This window comes from Bos indicus, chromosome 19 (assembly GCF_029378745.1).
Source record: "Bos indicus isolate NIAB-ARS_2022 breed Sahiwal x Tharparkar chromosome 19, NIAB-ARS_B.indTharparkar_mat_pri_1.0, whole genome shotgun sequence".
Taxonomy (NCBI): Eukaryota; Metazoa; Chordata; class Mammalia; order Artiodactyla; family Bovidae; genus Bos; species Bos indicus.
In genome coordinates, this window is record NC_091778.1 from 34,545,410 (window position 1) to 34,564,598 (window position 19,189).

A 19,189-nucleotide genomic window follows, 5' to 3' on the forward strand; every position below is an offset into this window, starting at 1 on the left:
CACTTCATGGCAAATAGATGGGAAACACTGGAAATAGTTGACAGACTTTATTTTGGGGGGCGCCAAAATCACTGCAATGAAATTAGAAGATGCTTGCTTCTTGGAAGAAAAGCTATGACCAACCTAGACAGTATATTAAAAAGCAGAGACATTACTTTGCCAACAAAGGTCTGTCTAGTCAAAACTATGGTGTTTCCAGTAGTCATGTATAGATGTGAGAGTTGGACCATAAAGAAAGCTGAACACCGAAGAATTGATGCTTTTGAACTGTGGTGTTAGTGTTGGAGAAAACTCTTGAGAGTCCCTTGGACTGTAAAGGGATCCAACCAGTCAATCTTAATGAAAATCAGTCATGAATATTCATTGGAAGGACTGATGCTGAAGCTGAAACTCCAATACTTGACCACCTGATGTGAAGAACCGACACACTGGAAAAGACCCTGATATAAGCAGGAGAAAGGGACAACAGAGGATGAGATGGTTGGATGGCATCACTGACTCGATGGACATGAGTTTGAGTAAGCTCCGGGAGTTGGTGATGGACAGGGAAGCCTGGTGCGTTGCAGTCCATGGGGTTGCAAAGAGTCGGACATGACTGAGTGAGTGAACTGAATTGAAGGGATGACTAACTAAAAGACTTCCTTGGTGGCTCAATGCTGGAGACACAGGCTTTATCCCTGGGTTGGGAAGATCCCCTGGAGAAGGAAATGGCAACCCACTCCAGTATTCTTGCCTGGGAAATCCCATGGACTGAGGAGCCTGGCGGGCTACAGCCCATGGGGTCCCGACTTAGCGACTAAACAACAACAAACTAAATTAAGGTTTATCCCTATGAAACCATTTAAAAGGCTATATACCTAGTTCTAATTAATATGGATAAATGTTTAAATTAAAAGTTTCAGAAAGATGTGTTCATTACCTAACTCGTTTCAGTTTTATTCCCAGGGCAGAGTATACATCCTAGCAGACAGACTTTATTTAATGAAAAAAAATTTTTTTTTTAGTCAAGACTTTTTAAAGAGAAGTTTTAGGCTCACAGCAAACTTGAAGGTAAGATACAGAGAGTTCCCAGAGACTCCCTGCCCCACACTTCCACAGCCTCCCCATTATCAGATCTCCCACTGGATGGTACATTTGTTACAACTGGTGAACCTCCACTGACACCATCATCATCCGAAGTCCACACTTTCCATTAGGTTCACTCCTGGTCTTGTACAGTCCGTGGGTTTGGAGAAAAGTATGACAACCCACCCCAGTATTCTTGCCTAGAAGATCCCATGGACTGAGGAGCCTGTCGGGCCACAGTCCCTGGGGTTGCAAAGAGTCAGACACAACTTAGTGAATGAGCATGCATATAATGACATGTATCCATCATTATAGTATCAGAGTATTTTCACTGCCCTAAGAATCCTCTGTGCTCTGTCTATACATCCTTTCTCCCATCCAAGCCCCTGATCCCCACTTTTTACTGTCTCCGTAGTTTTGCCTTTTCTTGATTGTCACGTAGGTGGAGTCATACAGTACAAAGCCTTTTCAGATTGGCGTCTTTCATTTAGTAATACGCATGTAAGATTCCTTCTTTTCATGACTTGACAGGTCATGTCTTTTTAGCTCTAATATTCCACTGTCTGAATGGACCACAGTTTATCCACACACCTACTGAAGGACATCTTGGTTGCTTTCATGTTTTGGCAATTACAAATAAAGCTGCCTTAAACATCTGGGTGTAGGTTTTTGGATGAACATGTTTTCACTTTCTTTGGATAAATACCAAGGAAGGTTATTGCTGATAAGTGTATGTTTAGGTTTGTAAGAGATTACCAAACTAACTTCCTTACAAAGTGACTGCACCATTTTGTGTTCCCATCAACAGTGAATGAGAATTCCTTTGCTTCACATCCTCACCAGCATTTTCTGGATTTTGGCCATTTATTATTATTATTTAATCTCTTGGCCGTGCTGTTTGGCATGTGGGACCTGAGTTCCTTGACTAGAGATGGAACTGGCACCCCCTACATTGGCAGCCTGTAGTCTTAACCACTGGTCTGCCAGGGAAGTTCCCTGCCTATATTAATAGTGATTAGTACACAAAAGTTTTTAATAAATATTTAAGAAATTAATGACAAAGTAATATTCTGTGACAAATCGTATAAAACATGCTTATTGGGAAAAATCTGTATAGAAAAAGAACTTGTAGGAAACACAACCAAATGAGAAAAGAGCTGATTGGGCATGTTACAACCAGCTTTATTGAGGTATGGTTTTTACATACCATCCATTTCACCCACTGTATATGTACAGTTTAGTTATTTCATTTATACAGCTGTGCAATTATCACCATAATACAGCATAATGGTCAATTTCTGTTTTCTCATCCCATCTTTTCTGTACGGTAAAGGAGGATTTATTCTTTGAAAGGTCCCTTCAGTGAAAGCTGGGTGGAGTGGACCGCTAAAATGACCAGTAAGATTACTCTCTAGTCTAATGGGCTCTCCCCTCGGTTTGACATGTACATTTTCTAGCACAGAATGAAGAGTTGAGCAGTCATGACACGGCCTAGATTCTGTTTGGTCGTTATTCTTGGCCCTCCTGTGAATGAAAAGGTTTCACAGAATACTGATTACAGCCAGTTCCCAGCGCAGATGTAGGTATTTATCGGAAGCAAATGCTCTCCAATCGCGGTAGCCGGGAGCCTGGCGCACATGCGGCCCACGTGCCCCCACTCCGGGAAGCCGACCCTGGCTGGGATCACGGATTCTCGCCCCAGAAAAGGGTCCTCCTTCAGTGTATTCATTCGCCTGGCGCCTACGACAGAAACCTCTTCGGTAAGAGGCTGACTGAAACAGGCCGGCGCCTGAATTATCTCCGCCGCCCCGAGTCCCCGCGCCCCGCCTACAGCCTCCTACCTGCGGAGAAGCAGAGCAGGAACAACTGGTGCCGCAGGCGGGCCAAGCCTAGAATAGTGGGAGCAAAGAACATGGCTTCATCGTCGGGGTGCGCCGTCACCAGAAGTGTCCGGCTTCCGCCTCCGGGCAGGCCAGCCTGCTCCGGCCTCGTCATTCGCTCCCAGGAGCCCCAAACCCAGAGAACGCCCCATACCAGGACAGCCGCCGCCAAACACAGAAGCTGCGCCGCCACTTCCATGCCCCAAGAGGAGAAAGTGCGCCTGCGCAGATCGGGAGGCTGCCGCCGGGCCGACTCCGGCGGGAAAACCGAGCTCGCGGAAACCCCGTTCCGACTGTAAGTCCGTCCCGCCGGCCTCCCCAACGGCCGGAGGCTTTAAGCGTCGGGCTGTGTGCTCGGACACGGACGCCTCTCAGGCCCTCTTCACGGGCTCTCGCTACTTTAAGCGGCCTTTACGAGCTCTCATGCCCGCTCGGCTTTAGGGCTGAGCGACCCCCTTGCCGTCCACACAGAACTTAAGGGGAAGCGTCTGAAAAGAACCCCCAACCTCTTGAGTGCGAGTTCTCTTCATGTCACTTTTTTATCACTCGTTTCTTAAAACCCGGGCTTTCTCGTAACTATCCGGGTGGACACCGACTGTGTTTCTCCTCCCTAATTGTGGGATGTGAAGTGGCGGCTTCTCTAAAGGAACAGTATGCGGTGGCGAGGCCCGTCCGGTCAGTTCCTTGGGAGCGTGAGGCCGAGAGCGTACTTGGCGGGCGCGGGGGCCCGGGATCCTCGGAGGGAGGGCTGGCATCACGGGCCGGTCGGCCGCGCGCGGTGTTTGAGGGAGGCCCGCTGCGAACGCAGCCCGAGCCCGGGAAGCAGCGAGCTGGTGGCCGCGCGACCCCGGCAGCCCGGGCTCGAAGGCCCGCGTCTTTCCCTCTCCCACGCCCACGGGGAGGCCCGGGCGCGATGGCTCCGCGTTGGGGCCGCCGCTGTCGCCGGACCGAGGCAGGATGCCAGGAGGTCGGACACGGGCAACCCAGGAAACTCGGCCAGCGGAGGGAGTCGGCCTGCCAGCCTCCGGAAGGAGGAGGAGCCGGCGCCGGAGCCGCCTCAGCCGCGGTCGCCGGGCCGGGGGGGAGGAGAGGGGTTGAGTCAAGATGGCGGCCGAGGTGGCGAAGCAGCAGCGGCGGCGGCGGCGGCGGCGGCTGGAGTGAGCTCCCGGCTCGCCGCGCCGACCAGGGCCCGGGCAGGGCCGCGCGCGGGGCTGCGTCCTGCCCCTCAGGCCCGGGGCCGCGCCGTCCGCCGCGCTCCGCCCGCTCCCGGTGAGTAGGCCTGGCGCCCGCAGCCCGGCCTCCGGGCCGCCGCTCGCCCGGGGCCGCCGAGGGCTTCGGGGGCGCCCGCCGCCGGGGCGCCTTCCCGGCCGGCGAGGGGCGTCGCGGGACCGGCGTCTCGGGACCCGCCCAGCCACGGGCTTCTTGCCCTCAGCGGCCGGGCGAGCAGGGTGCGGCGGGGAGCGGGGCCGGGCGAGTGGGGGAGGCTGCTGGAGTTTGGAGGAAGAATGGGCCGGGGCGCCCGGGGTGTCCTGCGGGGAGGGGGCTGCGGGGCCCGGGGCGGCGCGGGCCCGGGCGGCGGGTGGGGCCCGCGCAGGTGGCGGCCCGCGCTCCCTCCGGGGCGGAGTTGGTGGCCGCCCGCGAGTGTGCACGGGGTCAGGGCGGGTGACAGCGGTGGACAAGTGCGTGAAGAGCAAACTAGTTCACCTTTGGGACCAAACCGCTTGGGGTGTAATGGCGAAGGGAGGGCGGGGGACGGCGGAGATGGGAACCCGGTACCTTCTGGCTTTTATCGTGGCTGTTTAACGTGGATTCTCTTTTGGGGGGAAGAGGGATTAGAGAAACTATCATTGAGAAGTCAGTCTTAGTGGCGAGGAGACAGAATTTTTCGAATTAACTGGATTAGGGGTATAGTCGTGTATTAAAGGTATGAGTGGGCATAAGTGATATTTAGTAAAAGTATTTGCTCAGAAGTGTCAGTTTTCTTTTAACCGACGTTGCGGGCTCCAGTCCCGCTTCTACAGAGTTAACCTTGGTTTGGTGGTGTGGGTAATTCTAATCTTTGGGATTAGTATTTTCACCTGCATCAGATTTGCTTCCCTAATTAGATCCTAATTGTATTGAAATTTACATTCCTTGCGTGCACCCTGGTGAGGCAGTGATGGGAGGCTGAACGTTTCGTAAAGAGCAACAGGCCAGGGATTTTAAAATGCCTTCAAATCATTCATTCGTTCAGCATGTCTTGATCAATAGCTGCTGCTGATGCGTCACACGTGAGTCTCCCTTGGATAGCTGAAGAGTTGATGGCATTATTTAGTTTTTAATAGTTTTCGAAAATGTGATGTATCCTTAAAGATAATTATTGGCAGAACCAACTGGTCAGAAGCAGACCAACTTTAGAATATTATTTAGACATGGGTAAAAATTATGGAAGAAATCTTATTTATTTCACAAGTTGTTGCAGAAAGAAGTACTGTTTTTATTTGCTCATTCTGTTAAATTCCAGTGGAAGTTTATTTATTTTAATATTTATAGTACACAGTTGCTTTGCTGTGCTTTAAGCAGACCTGTTAATGGAAATCAAGGTTAACACACACATGTATATGAATAATATGCACATACATATGTAAGGATATGATTACTTGCAATATGAAAATACTCTTTCCTTTTACAAAAGGCTTGCAATATGTTGAACTCCTCCCTCAGAGAAAATGTAATAAAGAGTCCTGATTGGTCTTTAGCCATGTGTCATTTTGGAACAGGATCAACCTTTCTCTGCTTCAGTTTCCTCATCTATGCTAGTAGGAAAATATCTGCTCTCCTAGGTTGCTACTGTGAGCCTAGGAGAATTAATAGTTGTGAAATTGCTTTACAAAGATCAAAAGGTTATATTTGTGTGTGAGAGTAACAGCTTCCTCTTCATTTTTGAAATGCTTTATCTGCGCATCTCTCACGGCATTTATTCTTTCTGCCTTCCATTTAGGTACCTACTTGTCTTATCTCCTCTTGAGGACAGGAGAAGCCCTTCTCTGACTTTTAAGGCACTGCCAGAGGGTATTGACACAGCAAATGTTTATTGTGTGGATTAACATTGTATTCTAATTAGAAAATTGTGTTCACAGTTATAGCTTACAACTTATGGAGTATACCTGCTGATCTGCTGTCACAGATCTGTGTAGCTGTGATCCTCTTCATGACTTCTGAGGAATAAATGTTTTTAACTGGGTGTCTTGCTGGACTTCATATAGTAAAACGTAAGAATTTGGCCTGCCCACCTATTTTTTTGAAAAAGTGTAGAATGCTAAAAATTAACTCTTTCTTTGAATTCAATTGAGTAAAATTTGTTCCAAGGCTAAGTACAGATTAGTCAAGTTTTTCTAAGCTTTTTTTTCTTCTAAATTTTGTGGATTGGAGAGTTTGTTTTGCCATTTCTATCTTTGGGAGAAAGTAGAGGCTTTTAAATAAGCCAGGGATTGATGTAGGTTAATGTCAGGCTGTTTCTTACTCAGTTTTTTGTGTGTTTGTTACTCAGTTTTAATTGTATTTTGTAATCTCTCTTAACTGAAATTTCAAATCCGTAACTCATGTTTGAGGATAATAGAGATCTCGAATACTTAGTTATTTCCATGTGTTCATTTACTTCAGAGATTGAGTTTTACTGGAACGCAGTACAAAGTAGTAGTAAAGGTTGGTCAGAATTTATTATGTATGGACTTATGTTGTGTAGTTCGTTCACTTGTTCAGCCTGTGTGGTGTGCCTCATGTTTAGGGCATGTTACTAAGTGCTATTAAAGTATAAAGTTGACGGGATCAGTTATGTGCACAAAGAACTCAGTCTATAGATTGTCTGATACTTTGTTCTTTTCAGGTTTCAGGATGCAAAAGTACATTCAGAGAGAAGGTTAAGGAAACATTGTCTTTCTCTCAGAACTTCCTTAGGAGTATTGAAAAGCTACCAGAGCTTCTGTCATGTAGCAAGAACTGTATGTAGAGCATCTGTTTTTTATTTTGGTATTCTTGTGGTGGTGGTTTTCCTTGAATATTTTTACTCTTCTACCATTTTTTCTATCCCAGAAGCTTGTGTGGTCAAAATATTACTTGGATATTACTTGGATTGTTTTCAGATACAACCTGCTTTTTTGGGGGGAAGGGGATTTCCTCTTTGCATGTGAAAATGAGAGCATACAAAGCCATGAGGGTGTTGGGGGAGTCTTCAGGTTGACTCTTTATGTGTGCTGCTGTTACCGTCACTTAACAGTAATCTCAAAGACAAATCTAAGTTGGTTAAAACAAAATGCTCATTATTTATAGAATTATAGAATATAGAGTCATGTAGGTTAACCAGTTGTGTTTTACTGGTGAGTATAGCGAAGGTCAGTGAACAGAACAGATCTGGCCTGAACTGTTGCTATTGGCCAGCAGCAGAATCCAGTCCTCGGCCGTCCAGAGTAGCTCCTGCTGTCACACTATCATCAGGGGATGATTCGGTGTGAAGGTTGACACAACTGAAAACAAAAATTAGGGGGTGGGCTGGAGAATGAGCGGTCAGTCACTCAGCTGAGATACTGAATTTGAGTTCAGTAATATACCTCCTTAACTGTACATTTCTGCAGTGAAAAGATAGTTTGAAAAAAATTGGTATTGATCTATATCAGTAATATGATCACTGGGAATTACTAGTTTCATTTTTAATCTGTTATGATGAATATCTTCTTAAACAAAAAGGCCTTTAAGGTTATCTGGACCTACTGACATTTCATGGAATTTAAGTGTTACTGTGATGGAAATTTTATTATGCCAATGGTTTAGAGACACAATTTGCTAGGTTAGGTTATGTATCAGTTATTGCTTGCTTCACTTTCAAACTGCTACTTTTTTTTAAGTTTGAGAAGCTTCAGTGGTTAATATGAAAGCGTAGATAAGTAATGTGAACATGAACTGTCTTTTTAATGTCATGTTGAAAAGCTTCATATATAATGTTAGTTTTCTATAGGTACTCATGCCATAAAATTTATTTTAAAGGAAAAGGCATAGTTTTCTTTTTAAACTAATGTCCTCACATGAATACTGAAGCATGATATGTTTGTGTGTTTTAAATTCCATTTGGGCTGTTAAATAACATGCCTGTTTTGGGTTGTGTTAAGAAGGGTTGTTTTTTCCCATTCTGTGCTTTTTCCAGAATGCTGTTTCCCTACCTTACACTTCCATACTACCACATATGTATATTGCTGATTTTTTGAGAGGTATTTATCACATACCACTTCATCCAGGAAGTCTCCTTGCTCCTTCCTCTTGTCTGAAGATGACTTCTTTTGGTCTGAAAATTCTTAATACTTTACTTAAACCTCTGTTATAACATCATAGTTACTTATATACATGTCCATTTAATCCCTAGTAGAGTATACTATAAGCCCCTTGTGGACATGTCTATGTCTCACTTATTTTTTGATCCTTCTTCTGGCCCTGCTCCCAGAATAACTCTCTGTTCTTGAGAAAGGTGTAGTAAGGATCTGCTGAATGTATAAGAAGGAGCCTGGAGGTACTTGGTGCAGCTGTGGAAGCTGGTGGATATACACATGTGGGAACTTGATAATGAACAGTTTTTGGAAATTAATAAACAGGTAGAAACTCACCGGTGTCAGGTAAAACATGTGTTATCAGTGAATTATTATTAAAGCATTTCTTAAAATATTTCTCTTGGATTCTTGGGAGAAGGAGTAAGTGGGGAATTAGTTCATCTCAGATTATTTGTATTTCCAGATAATATTAGAACAAAAATGTGTTAACTTAAATATGCAGGGGATTTTTGAGTTGTTTTGGTGCTAGGGAAAAAATGTGAAGTAGGAATGGTGGGTTTACAGGATTACTATAAAATCCCTTTGAAGGGATATCTTTGAAAGAATACTACTTGATTAATTTTATGTCAAAAATTAAATTTTTGAGTAGATTAGTCAAGATAGAAGGAAGAGAAGAGTTAAGATTACTCAATTATACATAAATCGAAATTAAACCAGAATAAATTGAGGTTACATTTTTCTAGGAAAATTTGACTTGTTAGGAGGGTCACCTTTATGGTTATAGGTTGCACCTCCCTCCCATACTTTAACTGATAAGCTGTTTTCACATTTTTGTTGTCATGCATGGTTTAGAGTCAGTAGTCTGTTTTTGGCAGTTCATTTCCCTTGGCAGTAGCATATGGATTTGTATAATTTTGAAATTTTTGTTCTAAGTAGTAATCATCATGACTTTGAACTTTTGTTCAAAGACATTTAATGTTGTATTACTTTTGATTAAGTTCTTTTAATTCAGCTTCGAATAACAATGACTTTTATGTATTTGAAATGAAACCAAAGCTTGTGCTTTCTAGGAGTTACAGCCTAAAATACACACAGTGTAAATATGCCAGAAGTAGGGAGTGTGTAGTCCATTAATGGTGTGTGTCTGTGTGTGTGAATGGGGTGGGGCATAAACTGAGCAGGAGGGGAGGGGTAGAAGGAGAAGTTACACTCTATTTACACAGAACCATTTTAATGAGTGAAGGAGGATATGTTATTTTGAAGTCTTTTCTGTTTATTATAAGCAATACATTATTTTTACAGAAGTTCAACATGGAAGTTTTAAGATATAAAGAAAGTGAAAGCATCAATTCTTAGATGTAATTTGCTAAGTGTTGTGTATTCTTTCAGGTTTTTTCCCCATATGTTATGTAATGTTCTATATTATGAGACCTTAATATGCTCTTCTGCTATTCCTAGTTGGTGTTTTTAGAGCTACTTTGGTCATTAATAGCTACATAGTATTCCACTTATGAAAGAAGACAGGTGGGTTTCCCTTGTGGTTGAGATGGTAAAGAATCTGCCTGCGGTGTGGGAGACCTGGGTTCAATCCCTGGGCCTGGAAGATCTCCTGGAGAAGGAAATGGTAATCCACTCCAGTATTCTTGCCTGGAAAATCCCATGGACGGAGAAGCCTGGTAGGCTACAGTCCACGGGGTGGCAAAGAGTCGGACACGACTGAGTGACTTCACTTTCACTTTCAGACCCTGACCAGCACTGAAAATTACTCTTTAAAATATTTTGTCAATTTAAGAAGTGGGGAAAAAAGTGATTCTAATTGGCCTTTTATCAATCACTATTGTTGTTGAACATTTTTTAAATGGAGGGAGTTGTATTTCTTTTAGAAATTATCTGCCTTTATTTTTGATTATTTTTTGGTTGGATTATTGGTGTTTTTCGGTTCTTTAGGTATTAGGGTGTTTACATTTTTCATATTTGTGCACACCTCCTATCCCCCACCCATCCTTCTGTAGTATTCTGTAGTCAGGTATAGTCAGCTACAGTATTATGTAGTAAGTATTATTATCTGTAGTATTCTGTAGTATTGTTAACTATAGTATTCTGTCGTCAGGTATAGCCCGCTGCAGTATTGTGTAGTAAGTATTATTATCTGCAGTATTCTGTAGTATTATCTGTAGTATTCTGTAGTCAGGTATAACCAGCTGGGATTGTGCTGGTTCTGTGACCTTGGGCACATTACTTCACCTCTGTAAGCCTTAATTTCCTTGTTTGTAGAATGAAATGGAGATAATGTAAACGATATTTAACATAGAGACTGGACAAGGTGAGTGTCTTGGTCTGTATACGACTTTCGGGTTTCATGATCTACTTAGACCTTCCTCACTCTAAGATTTAAAATATTCATCCATCTATTAAACTGAAGAAGCAAAGTGAGAAGTATTAAGTCTAGTATGCCACTGCTTGTTTTAAAGAGGAAAACTAATGGATACACATTTGCTTTTATATCATAGAATGTTTATGAAAGAAAACCCAGGACACTAGTATTGTTGGTTGTTGTAGGAAGGAGAGCTAAGTGACAGAGGCATGTGAGTGAGAGGAAGACTTGACTGGATACCTTTCTGCATTTTTAAAACAAGTCCTCAGATTTTAATTTTTAAAGGTTTCTTTTTCTCTTTAGTTTTCTTTTCCTTTTTAAAAAAAAAAAAAAAAAACTTTGAATTTTTGGGCTCCATCTGGAATTTATTTCTAGTATAGGAAATGAGGTAGACATATATTCTGGGGGGGATAGGAGGTGTGTATGTTTTTTCCCTGAAATAACCAGTTGTGTTCGCACCATTTGGTGAATAATCCAGCCTTTGCCCCAGTTACTAGATTTGTGCCTTTTATCATTTGCTAAATATACTTAGAACTTTTTCTTGGTCTCTTGTTATATGTTATGATATTCTTTAAATTACTATTTTATAGTTTTTATACTGATAGGGTTAGTCGTCTGTTCATTGCTCTCTCTTTTTTTTTTTTTTCAGACTTTGACAGTTCTGGTCTGTGTATTCTTCGGGATGAACTTTAGAATCATTCTGTGAAGTTCAAAAAGAAATCTTGCTGAGGTTTTTATGAATAGTGATTGGCAGTATTGAATTCATGGGCTAATTTTAGGAAAGTTGACACCTTGTGTACTTCCTGTTATAGGAGTCATAGGAATAACTCCTATCCTGTTATTCAAATGACTTATGTTCTTCAGTAGATTTTCAAATTTTCCTTCAAATAAGTTTGCACATTTCTTACTTCTTTTGTCCAACAAATGTAGTAAGGAATCAAGCAGAGAGTTTATATTCTAGTGGGGGAAATAGAACAAATGAATGCATTTCAGATTATGATTAGCCTATAAAGGAACAAAAGGGTAACTGAAGGGTGGCTGGGATAGGCCTTTCTGAGAAGATGGCATTTGAAACTGAGACCTAAGTTTGAGGAGTCCTAGGCCCCACGGCGAGCCAGGAAGAGCATTCCAGGCCGAGAGTACAGAAGGACAAAGGGCTGAGGCCTGGCACCAGTGAGAGGCTGGAGGGAAGCTCGAGTTGCGGTCTCATGAGCAGTCAGGGAGGAAGAGGCCAGTCAGCAGGGGCTCCTGGGCCACTGTGAGGAGTTCTGGTTCTGTCTGTAGTGAATGGCAGCCCCCAAGGAGTCTTGAGCAGGAGAGTGACATGTTCTGAATGATGGTTTAAAAGACTAAATTTAGCTTTTTTTTTTTTTTTTTGACATTTGGCTTTTTGAGTGGAGAAAGTGTTGAAGTGGGAAATCTGGTTAGGATGAGACTGGGGGTAGTGCGGCTGGAGAATCTTGGGAGGCTGTGGGTGGGGGCATGAAGGAAGGGTAGGACTTGCTGTTGGAGTGAGTGTGTTGAGAGCTAAGAAAGAAGTTAGGTGGGGAGCCATGTGGGAGAAGAAGAGATGGCCGCTACCTTCACAGGTCTCTGGTTTTGTTTATTTTTTGTTTGCGTTTTTTTTGGTATAGAATTCAGTACATTTACGGACAAGGCAGTGGCAACCCTCTGCAGTACTCCTGCCTGGAAAATCCCATGGACGGAGGAGCCTGGTGGGCTGCAGTCCATGGGGTCGCTAAGAGTCGGATATGACTGAGCAACTTCACTTTCACTTTTCACTTTCATGCATTGGAGAAGAAAATGGCAACCCACTCCAGTGTTCTTGCCTGGAGAATCCCAGGGACGGGGGAGCCTGGTGGGCTGCCGTCTATGGGGTCGCACAGAGTTGGACATGACTGAAGCGACTTAGCAGCAGCAGTACATTGAAGTCAGTTTCTCATTTACCCTACTTTCTTTTAGTATCTACCTTAGAAGTTGTTCGTTAGCCCTGTTTTGTGTTGCCTCCTAACCTTTACAGCCTCTCTTAGTGGGAGGCAGCAAAAAAACGTGATCTTTAAGATCACCCTGAGATAGGAAACTGTCTCGGGGAAGCTCCTCAGCCTCGCCAGAGCTTCACTCAGGAGAATCGTGGAGCTTGTGGTTTAGGTGAGCGCATGCTCGCCACTGCTGGTTCTCTGCCTGCGATGCAACAGAGACTTGGTAAGTGGCCACCTTATTACTCTCCTTGAGAGTTGTCTTGATTAATCCTGGTCAAGCAGCTAAAGTGAAAGCGTCTAATCTCAAACCTCTGTTCTTTGTGTTAATGGAGGAGAGGGTTGCAAATAGTTGTCCATTTTGACTTTGAAATATATTAATTTTCACGGCAGGAGTGAATGTTGTCAATTTAGAGAATTAGGTCAGTACAGTGCAGCCACATGGCAGAGTCCTCAGCTCCCCGGTGCTGTCTCCTGCCGCTCACTGTCTGGGGAACCTTCTCCCTTCTCACCTTGGTAGGGATAGAGTAGTGGTGGTGTTTTCATTTCAGAATTACCTATTGAACATCTGGAATCTAAGATTAATGAAATGATTATGCCCATATTAATGCGTTCCTCTCAGTGCCCTACTTTATTGGGCGTAGGGTAGTCTAAACTAAAAGGTCTTTTGCTTTAGCTCCCCTTCATCTGTGTTCAGGTGAGATGTCATTATGTCAGAGAGGCCAAAAATAAAACACGATTGTCAATGGCATTCCCCTAGAGTAGCTTCTTTCCCTAGAAGGAAGAATGTTCTAGATTATTTTACAGGAGAAATCCTGTTTGGTTGGGCACCAATGACAGAGCTCACTGGGATGGTATCTAGCTATCTTCTCTCCTGGAGGCTGGACCAGAGATAGGCTCAGATGGGCTTTCTCAGAGGTAGTTGGGTACCTCAGGGGGCCATCTTAGCCTCTCCTTGCCTAATGTGCATTTGGAGTTGGGCTGAGCTGAGCTGCTTTGTGAGAATCAGTGATACCTGATTTACCTCAGTTTAGAATCGGCGTCTGTGGTGTCATAGAGGTCATTCCCCCGCCACACTTTTGTATCAGAAAGTGTTATTTGATCCTTTAAAAGAAAATTGAATTGTGTACGTTATAGGGTCCTTTATCTGCTTTGGTGAAATACGGACTTCACCTCTGTTGTGACTCTTGGTGAAGACGTTCTTGCTCATCTGAAGAGGCGTCTGCAGTCCTGCCACAGCGAGGTATATTTTTAGCACTTTTTCCAAGATAGCCGAGGCCACCTTGAAAACCTATCCAAGTACGTTTGGTTATGCAAAGATTGTAGGCCAAAAGCCAGGAGTTCCTGGGGAGAAGTAAATTTTTTTTTTTTAGGGTTGCATTTGAAATCTTATTTTGCAAGATAAGTTTCCTGTTGAGTCAATTTTTGTGTTTGTGAGTGTGTGTCTTTATTACATTAGTATGGGAAGATTCAAAGGAAATTTAATAGACTGACTTCATTTTACTGTATTTTATTACCTGTTTGTGAAATATTGGAGGCTAGTTCTAAGTTTCTCTCTAAAATTCAGATAAAATGTGCTTCTGTCACTTACACAATGACATCTAGTTTTATTTTCACCCTAAAATACAATTAAATGTATTGATATGAGGGAGTTGCACATAAAACCTTGACCAGGTTTCTTAAACATTTCACAGAATTTTTACAGTCCATGAATTAAGCATGTAACTGAGTTAGAGTTTTGAAGCTAGGAACTGAGCTTAAAATTGGAAACTGCCATTTAAGGTTTTCCCTTCCCCTTCAGCCAGATTCTTTTATTTCAGTTGTTTGCAAACTGTCAGTGTTCTGTGGAAGGTGTCTTGGTGAGCCAGGACTGGAGTGAGGGTCAGAGGCGGGACGGGGATGAGGAGGCTGAAAAGAGACCTAGTTTCCCTGTTCTCTCTGAATCTGAGTATTTCTTCTTTGGGTATTTTATACGTTTGGCTTCCATGTAAGGTTTTGAGGAGATAGTGCTGGTTAAAAAACAAAAGGTCTGAACTATTGCTGAACATCTCATGGATCAGTTTTGAGGAAGGAGGTCAGCTCATAGTAGGCTGCAAATTGCAATTATTGTGACCAGAGGTGGGGCCCGTTTGACCCGTAAATTTGTATCCGGTAAGCGCTGATCTCTAGCTTTGCTGGTGTTCTGTTACCCACCTGTGTTGGGTCGATAGTAACTGACTTTATCTTTAAAGTATTTCAAGTTAAACTTCACTAAAACCACATCAGAAAACTAGGATGTCACGAAGGATTGGTTATGATAAAAGGGAAACACAGACCAATTATTTTATATACATCTGAGTATGTGTTGTACTCAGGACTCAGCATTGCTGGAAATTAAAACAAAACAACTTCAAAACAACACCATACAGCATAGATTTCTCGTCATGTAAGCCATTGTTGGAAAAAAGTTTGGGTGACCTTGAGCTAAGATCTTTCCTTTTGTGTCTCCATTCCATTTATAGCTTTATTTACTTGGGATGTCTGAGTTGGAAGGAGAGCTCAGAGACCTCAGATCTCATAAGCAGGGGTGCAGATCAGAATTACTTGGAAAACATAAAATGTTTGTGAACATTCATACAGTGAAATGCATTACAGCAATAGAAAGAATGAAGGTCTTTATGAACTCATGAAAATGATTGTCAAGATGTGTTAAGATCTTATGTAATAAGAGCAAGATATTGGACAGTTACATATCCACCAAGGTCCCATTTATGTAGGGGGCAAAGTGTGTGTGTAGGCATTTTTAAAGGAGACTTTGGAAACTACCAACTTTGGTTGCCTTCTGGGAAGAGAACTGAGTAGAGGCTGGGGACAGGGGTGAGAAGATTTTCCCCTCTGTATTCTATGGTACTTTGAGAAACTCTGAGATCATGCATATAATATATATTCCCCAAAACAAAACCAAAACAACCTCCCCTGTCCCTGGCTGGCTTTTCCCCTTCCACTGGCAAGTGCAGGTGTATCGGAGGAGAGCGCTGCCCAGGTGGTCTTGAGCGTGGTCTTATCTATCTCAGCTCCTCAGAGTAGCTCACTCCCTGTGAGAAAGCAGCACAGCGTCACAGGAAACACTAGCTTCTCCCATTTTTGCCATAGATGATTGTGATATAGAGAAATTTTAAAATTTCTCTGTGCTTTCAGATTCCTTATCTGTAAAAATCAGTGTTAGTTGGGTAAACCTGAAAACCTCCCGATTCTTAGATTTTCTAACTTTCGTGCCTTGGACCTTGGCGGGAGCAGGCAGGAAGCAATCAGCTGGCTTTTGCCGTCTTCTGACCCATTCTGATGATTAAGGAGCATGAATGTATTTTTAAAAGCTTTAAGAAAGTGTAAGAGGGGAATATAGAAGAATATTTTTAAAATTTGGGGTAGAAAAGGTCTTCGGAAAGATGAAATGAGTTGGGAAGGCCAAAAGAAAATGTTTGTACCATGCAGGTCACACACATGGCCAGCAGAACCCCATGGCCTCGGTCACCTTCTCCCTCCCTCTTCCTCTGCCTCCTCACTTTGCCTTAGGGTTTCTCTAGTTTCTCTCCACTGAATGCTCTTGTCTTTTCAAGGCTTGGGCTCAAAAGTCATCTTAGAATATAATGTGTTACCCAAACTGGAACAGTCTTGAGAGGGAAATGGAACATGGTTAATAACTGCACGGGGACAGTAGTTGTAAATTGGGTGTTTCAGAAAATTGGGGCATGTGATCATCCTGGCTTTTTACCTGCCAGGCATGTCTCCCTTCCCCTTCTCCAATCCTGTCTTATTTATAACACTTTATCATAGTGTTTGTGGTTACTTCGTGTCTGTGTCTCCTCAAAATAAGATGCCTGTCTTGGTCCCGTTCTGTGCCCGCATTTAGAGCAGTGTTGACATACAGAGTATACAGCTCAGTAGATGTTTGCTGAATATGTACATGATGTTTCTGCCTTTAGCCTTAAATTCTTGTGAAGATATGATAGACGTACATGAAAAATCAAGTGGTAGTGGTGTATGTAAATTATACTTTTATAAAACAAAATGTTCTCTTTTATAAGAACGTTTTTGTGTCACGTAAGTAAAATTTTTCATTAGCTAAACTTTAAAAAATACTTATTTTTGACTGTGTCAGGTCTTGGTTGTGGCGCGCTCTCTCTGCAGTTGCAGCAGGTGGGCTCTATTTGAGGCATGTGGGCTTAGTAGCCCTGCGGCATGTAGGATCTTAGTTTCCTGACTAGGGATTGAACCTGCTTCTCCTGCATTGCAAGGAGGATTCTTAACCACTGGACCACCAGGGAAGTCCCTCATTAGTTAAACTTCTTACAAAACAATTTTCTAAGCTCTTGTATATTTAGGGCAGCTCCTTGAGAAACCGCCTCAAGCATTCATCTTGGATATGTCTATTGAATAACCAAAAGAATTCCTAGAAGCCGAGTTGCTGTGTTAGAGAATGTGCATATTTTCAGGGCTGATACTGCACAAATTGCTATTCTTCTTTAGAAAGCAATCTGTACCCAGTTTACCAACACACCAGTCATGTTGTGAAACTACCTTTTCCTCCAAACCCTCACCAACACTGGGCATTATTTTTTTAAATATTTTGCCAATTTGTTTTTTACTTTTCTTATCTTTATTCAGATTGCCTTCATTAATTTTATTTCTTTTGTTAATCCCATAATTCTGTCATGTTCTCATGTTTTATGTTTCTGTTGTGATCATTTTTTCTTATTTTCTTATATATATATCTCAGTATATCTAAGCAGCCACTAATCTACTTTCTGTCACTATAGATTTGGCTGTTCTGGACTTTCGTATGAAAGGAATCACAGTCATTGATGATTGGTGTCTTATACTTAACGTTATGTTTCAGAGTTTGTTCAATCTATAGCATGTATCATGCTTTGTTTTTTTTTTTTCATGGCAGAATAATAATCCCTTTTGTGAATATACCCGATTTTATCTATCAGTTCCTCATCAGTTGATGGACCTTACATTTAGAGTATTCCAAGGTTTGTGTAGTTATTTGGGGACTTGAGATCTTGTGATATTAAGATATAAACACTTATTCCACCTGTATTAAGCAAAGAGGACTCACTGTGAGACTACGTAGGCAGTTGAGCAGGAATCCGGGGAGAAGGAAAGGAGCACAGTACCTCCTCCTGGGAGCTGATTCTGGAACACAGTGTCAGAGGCAGTTCCTGGGGTGTCTCAGGGGCACCCCTGCTCTTTGCATCCTGTTCTGGCCCGTGTCTAGGCTGACGTCCTCCGCTCCTCTCCAACTGCTCTGACATGTCCTTTGGCTCATCTTCACTCCCACTCTGACCACTTGGCAATAACTGACCTTCTCAGTTCAGATACCTGGAGGGGAATCTGATTGGTACAACCCTGCCCCATAGAGTGGTTTACTTGACACAAACATTGGGTTGAAGCCACACTTTGACAGGGCCAGGGCCTCTAGGAGGAGTCAGGGACCTGGCGCGACCCACCTCTGTGGCTGTCAGTCTCTCTGGAGACGACCTAATTCTCTAGGCCAGCGACCATCACACTTGCTGGTCTCAAGACTCCTTTTATACCCATAAAGATTACTTGGGACTCCAAAGAGCTTTTGCTTATGTGGATTATATATGTTGATATTTACCATATTAGCTATTAAAATGGGGAAATTCAAAAGATATTTATTTAAAAATAATATAAGCCCAAATGTTAATGTAATGTATTTTCCAAAATAAAGCAAAGTTTGAGAAGAGTGACATTGTTTTACATTTTTGCAGACTTCTTCAGTATCTGAAAAGAAGATTGCTTGATTCTCATTTCTTCTTCTGTGTTTTAGTCCTGTGATACTTTGTTTTGATGGAAGCTTATGAAAAAAAGCTAGCCTCATATAGATATGTATTTGGAAAAGGGAAGGGTATTTTGATAGCCTTTTAAGATAACTGGGGGTATTCTTTGATATCATACCCAAACCAGACAAGTGGTAAGGTTTTGAAGGTTAATTACTGTGTAGAATTTGCAGCCATATCAGTAAACCTTTCATATTCTGTCACATTAAACATTTATTGGTTTGTCTTGCAACTTATTGTGGTAAAATGTTTTGACTTAAAATGTTTTATTTATGCATAATCTTATAATTCTGTATTGGTCATTTGGAAAATATTGATTCATTGAGTTATGCAGATCTTTAAATTTCATTGTGTAATATCAAAACCTCAACATTTGTTAATATCACCACCAGTCTTGCTGGAAAAGTCTTTAAATGTGGGGAAGCTGCTAGGCTAATGGTGGCGGATACAGGTTTTTTTGAAACTCTAATTTAAAAAAAAGGGGGCAGTAGTTTTCTTGAAGTGATAGGCTCTCGTTTTTCTTCCTTGAAAGCGTTTCTATCCCTAGTGTCTTCTTAGGCTGTCATTCTGGGGCCAAATTATTGAATAAAGACAATATTTCCTCTGCACAAACACCTAACCTTGTAACTATTCCTGAATCCTTTTAATAATTGACTTTTTACAGTTTTACAGCCATAGATTTTTGTTTTTGTAATGTTTAATATTCGTGTCTCAGATAATTATTGAAAGAAAGGTATTTACTGAGCTGCTGCTG

The 19,189-nt window shown here is 42.4% G+C and overlaps 2 protein-coding genes across 25 annotated transcripts in view; one reads left to right on the top strand and one right to left on the bottom strand.

The window, feature by feature from the left end:
* Positions 1–3,213, bottom strand: part of PIGL (phosphatidylinositol glycan anchor biosynthesis class L) — a 49,722-nt gene extending 46,509 nt beyond the window's left edge. For 2 of the 5 annotated variants that reach the window (XR_011562237.1, XM_019980621.2), the window contains exon 1: positions 2,907–3,213. Coding sequence is in view for 4 of the 5 variants with exons in the window: in XM_019980621.2 (XP_019836180.2) it covers positions 2,907–3,144 (238 nt within the window). In the remaining variant the exon portion in view is untranslated. The remainder of the gene's footprint in view (positions 1–2,906) is intronic. The other 3 variants (XM_070774378.1, XM_019980620.2, XM_019980619.2) reach the window with 3 other exon arrangements.
* Positions 3,214–3,221: 8 nt separating this feature from the next.
* Positions 3,222–19,189, top strand: part of NCOR1 (nuclear receptor corepressor 1) — a 115,230-nt gene continuing 99,262 nt past the window's right edge. For 18 of the 20 annotated variants that reach the window (XM_070774355.1, XM_070774369.1, XM_070774363.1 and 15 more), the window contains exon 1: positions 4,079–4,214. The gene's annotated coding sequence lies outside the window, so the exon portion shown is untranslated. Of the gene's footprint in view, positions 3,241–3,478; positions 3,621–4,078; positions 4,215–19,189 lie in introns of those variants that run through there. The other 2 variants (XM_070774356.1, XM_019980591.2) reach the window with 2 other exon arrangements.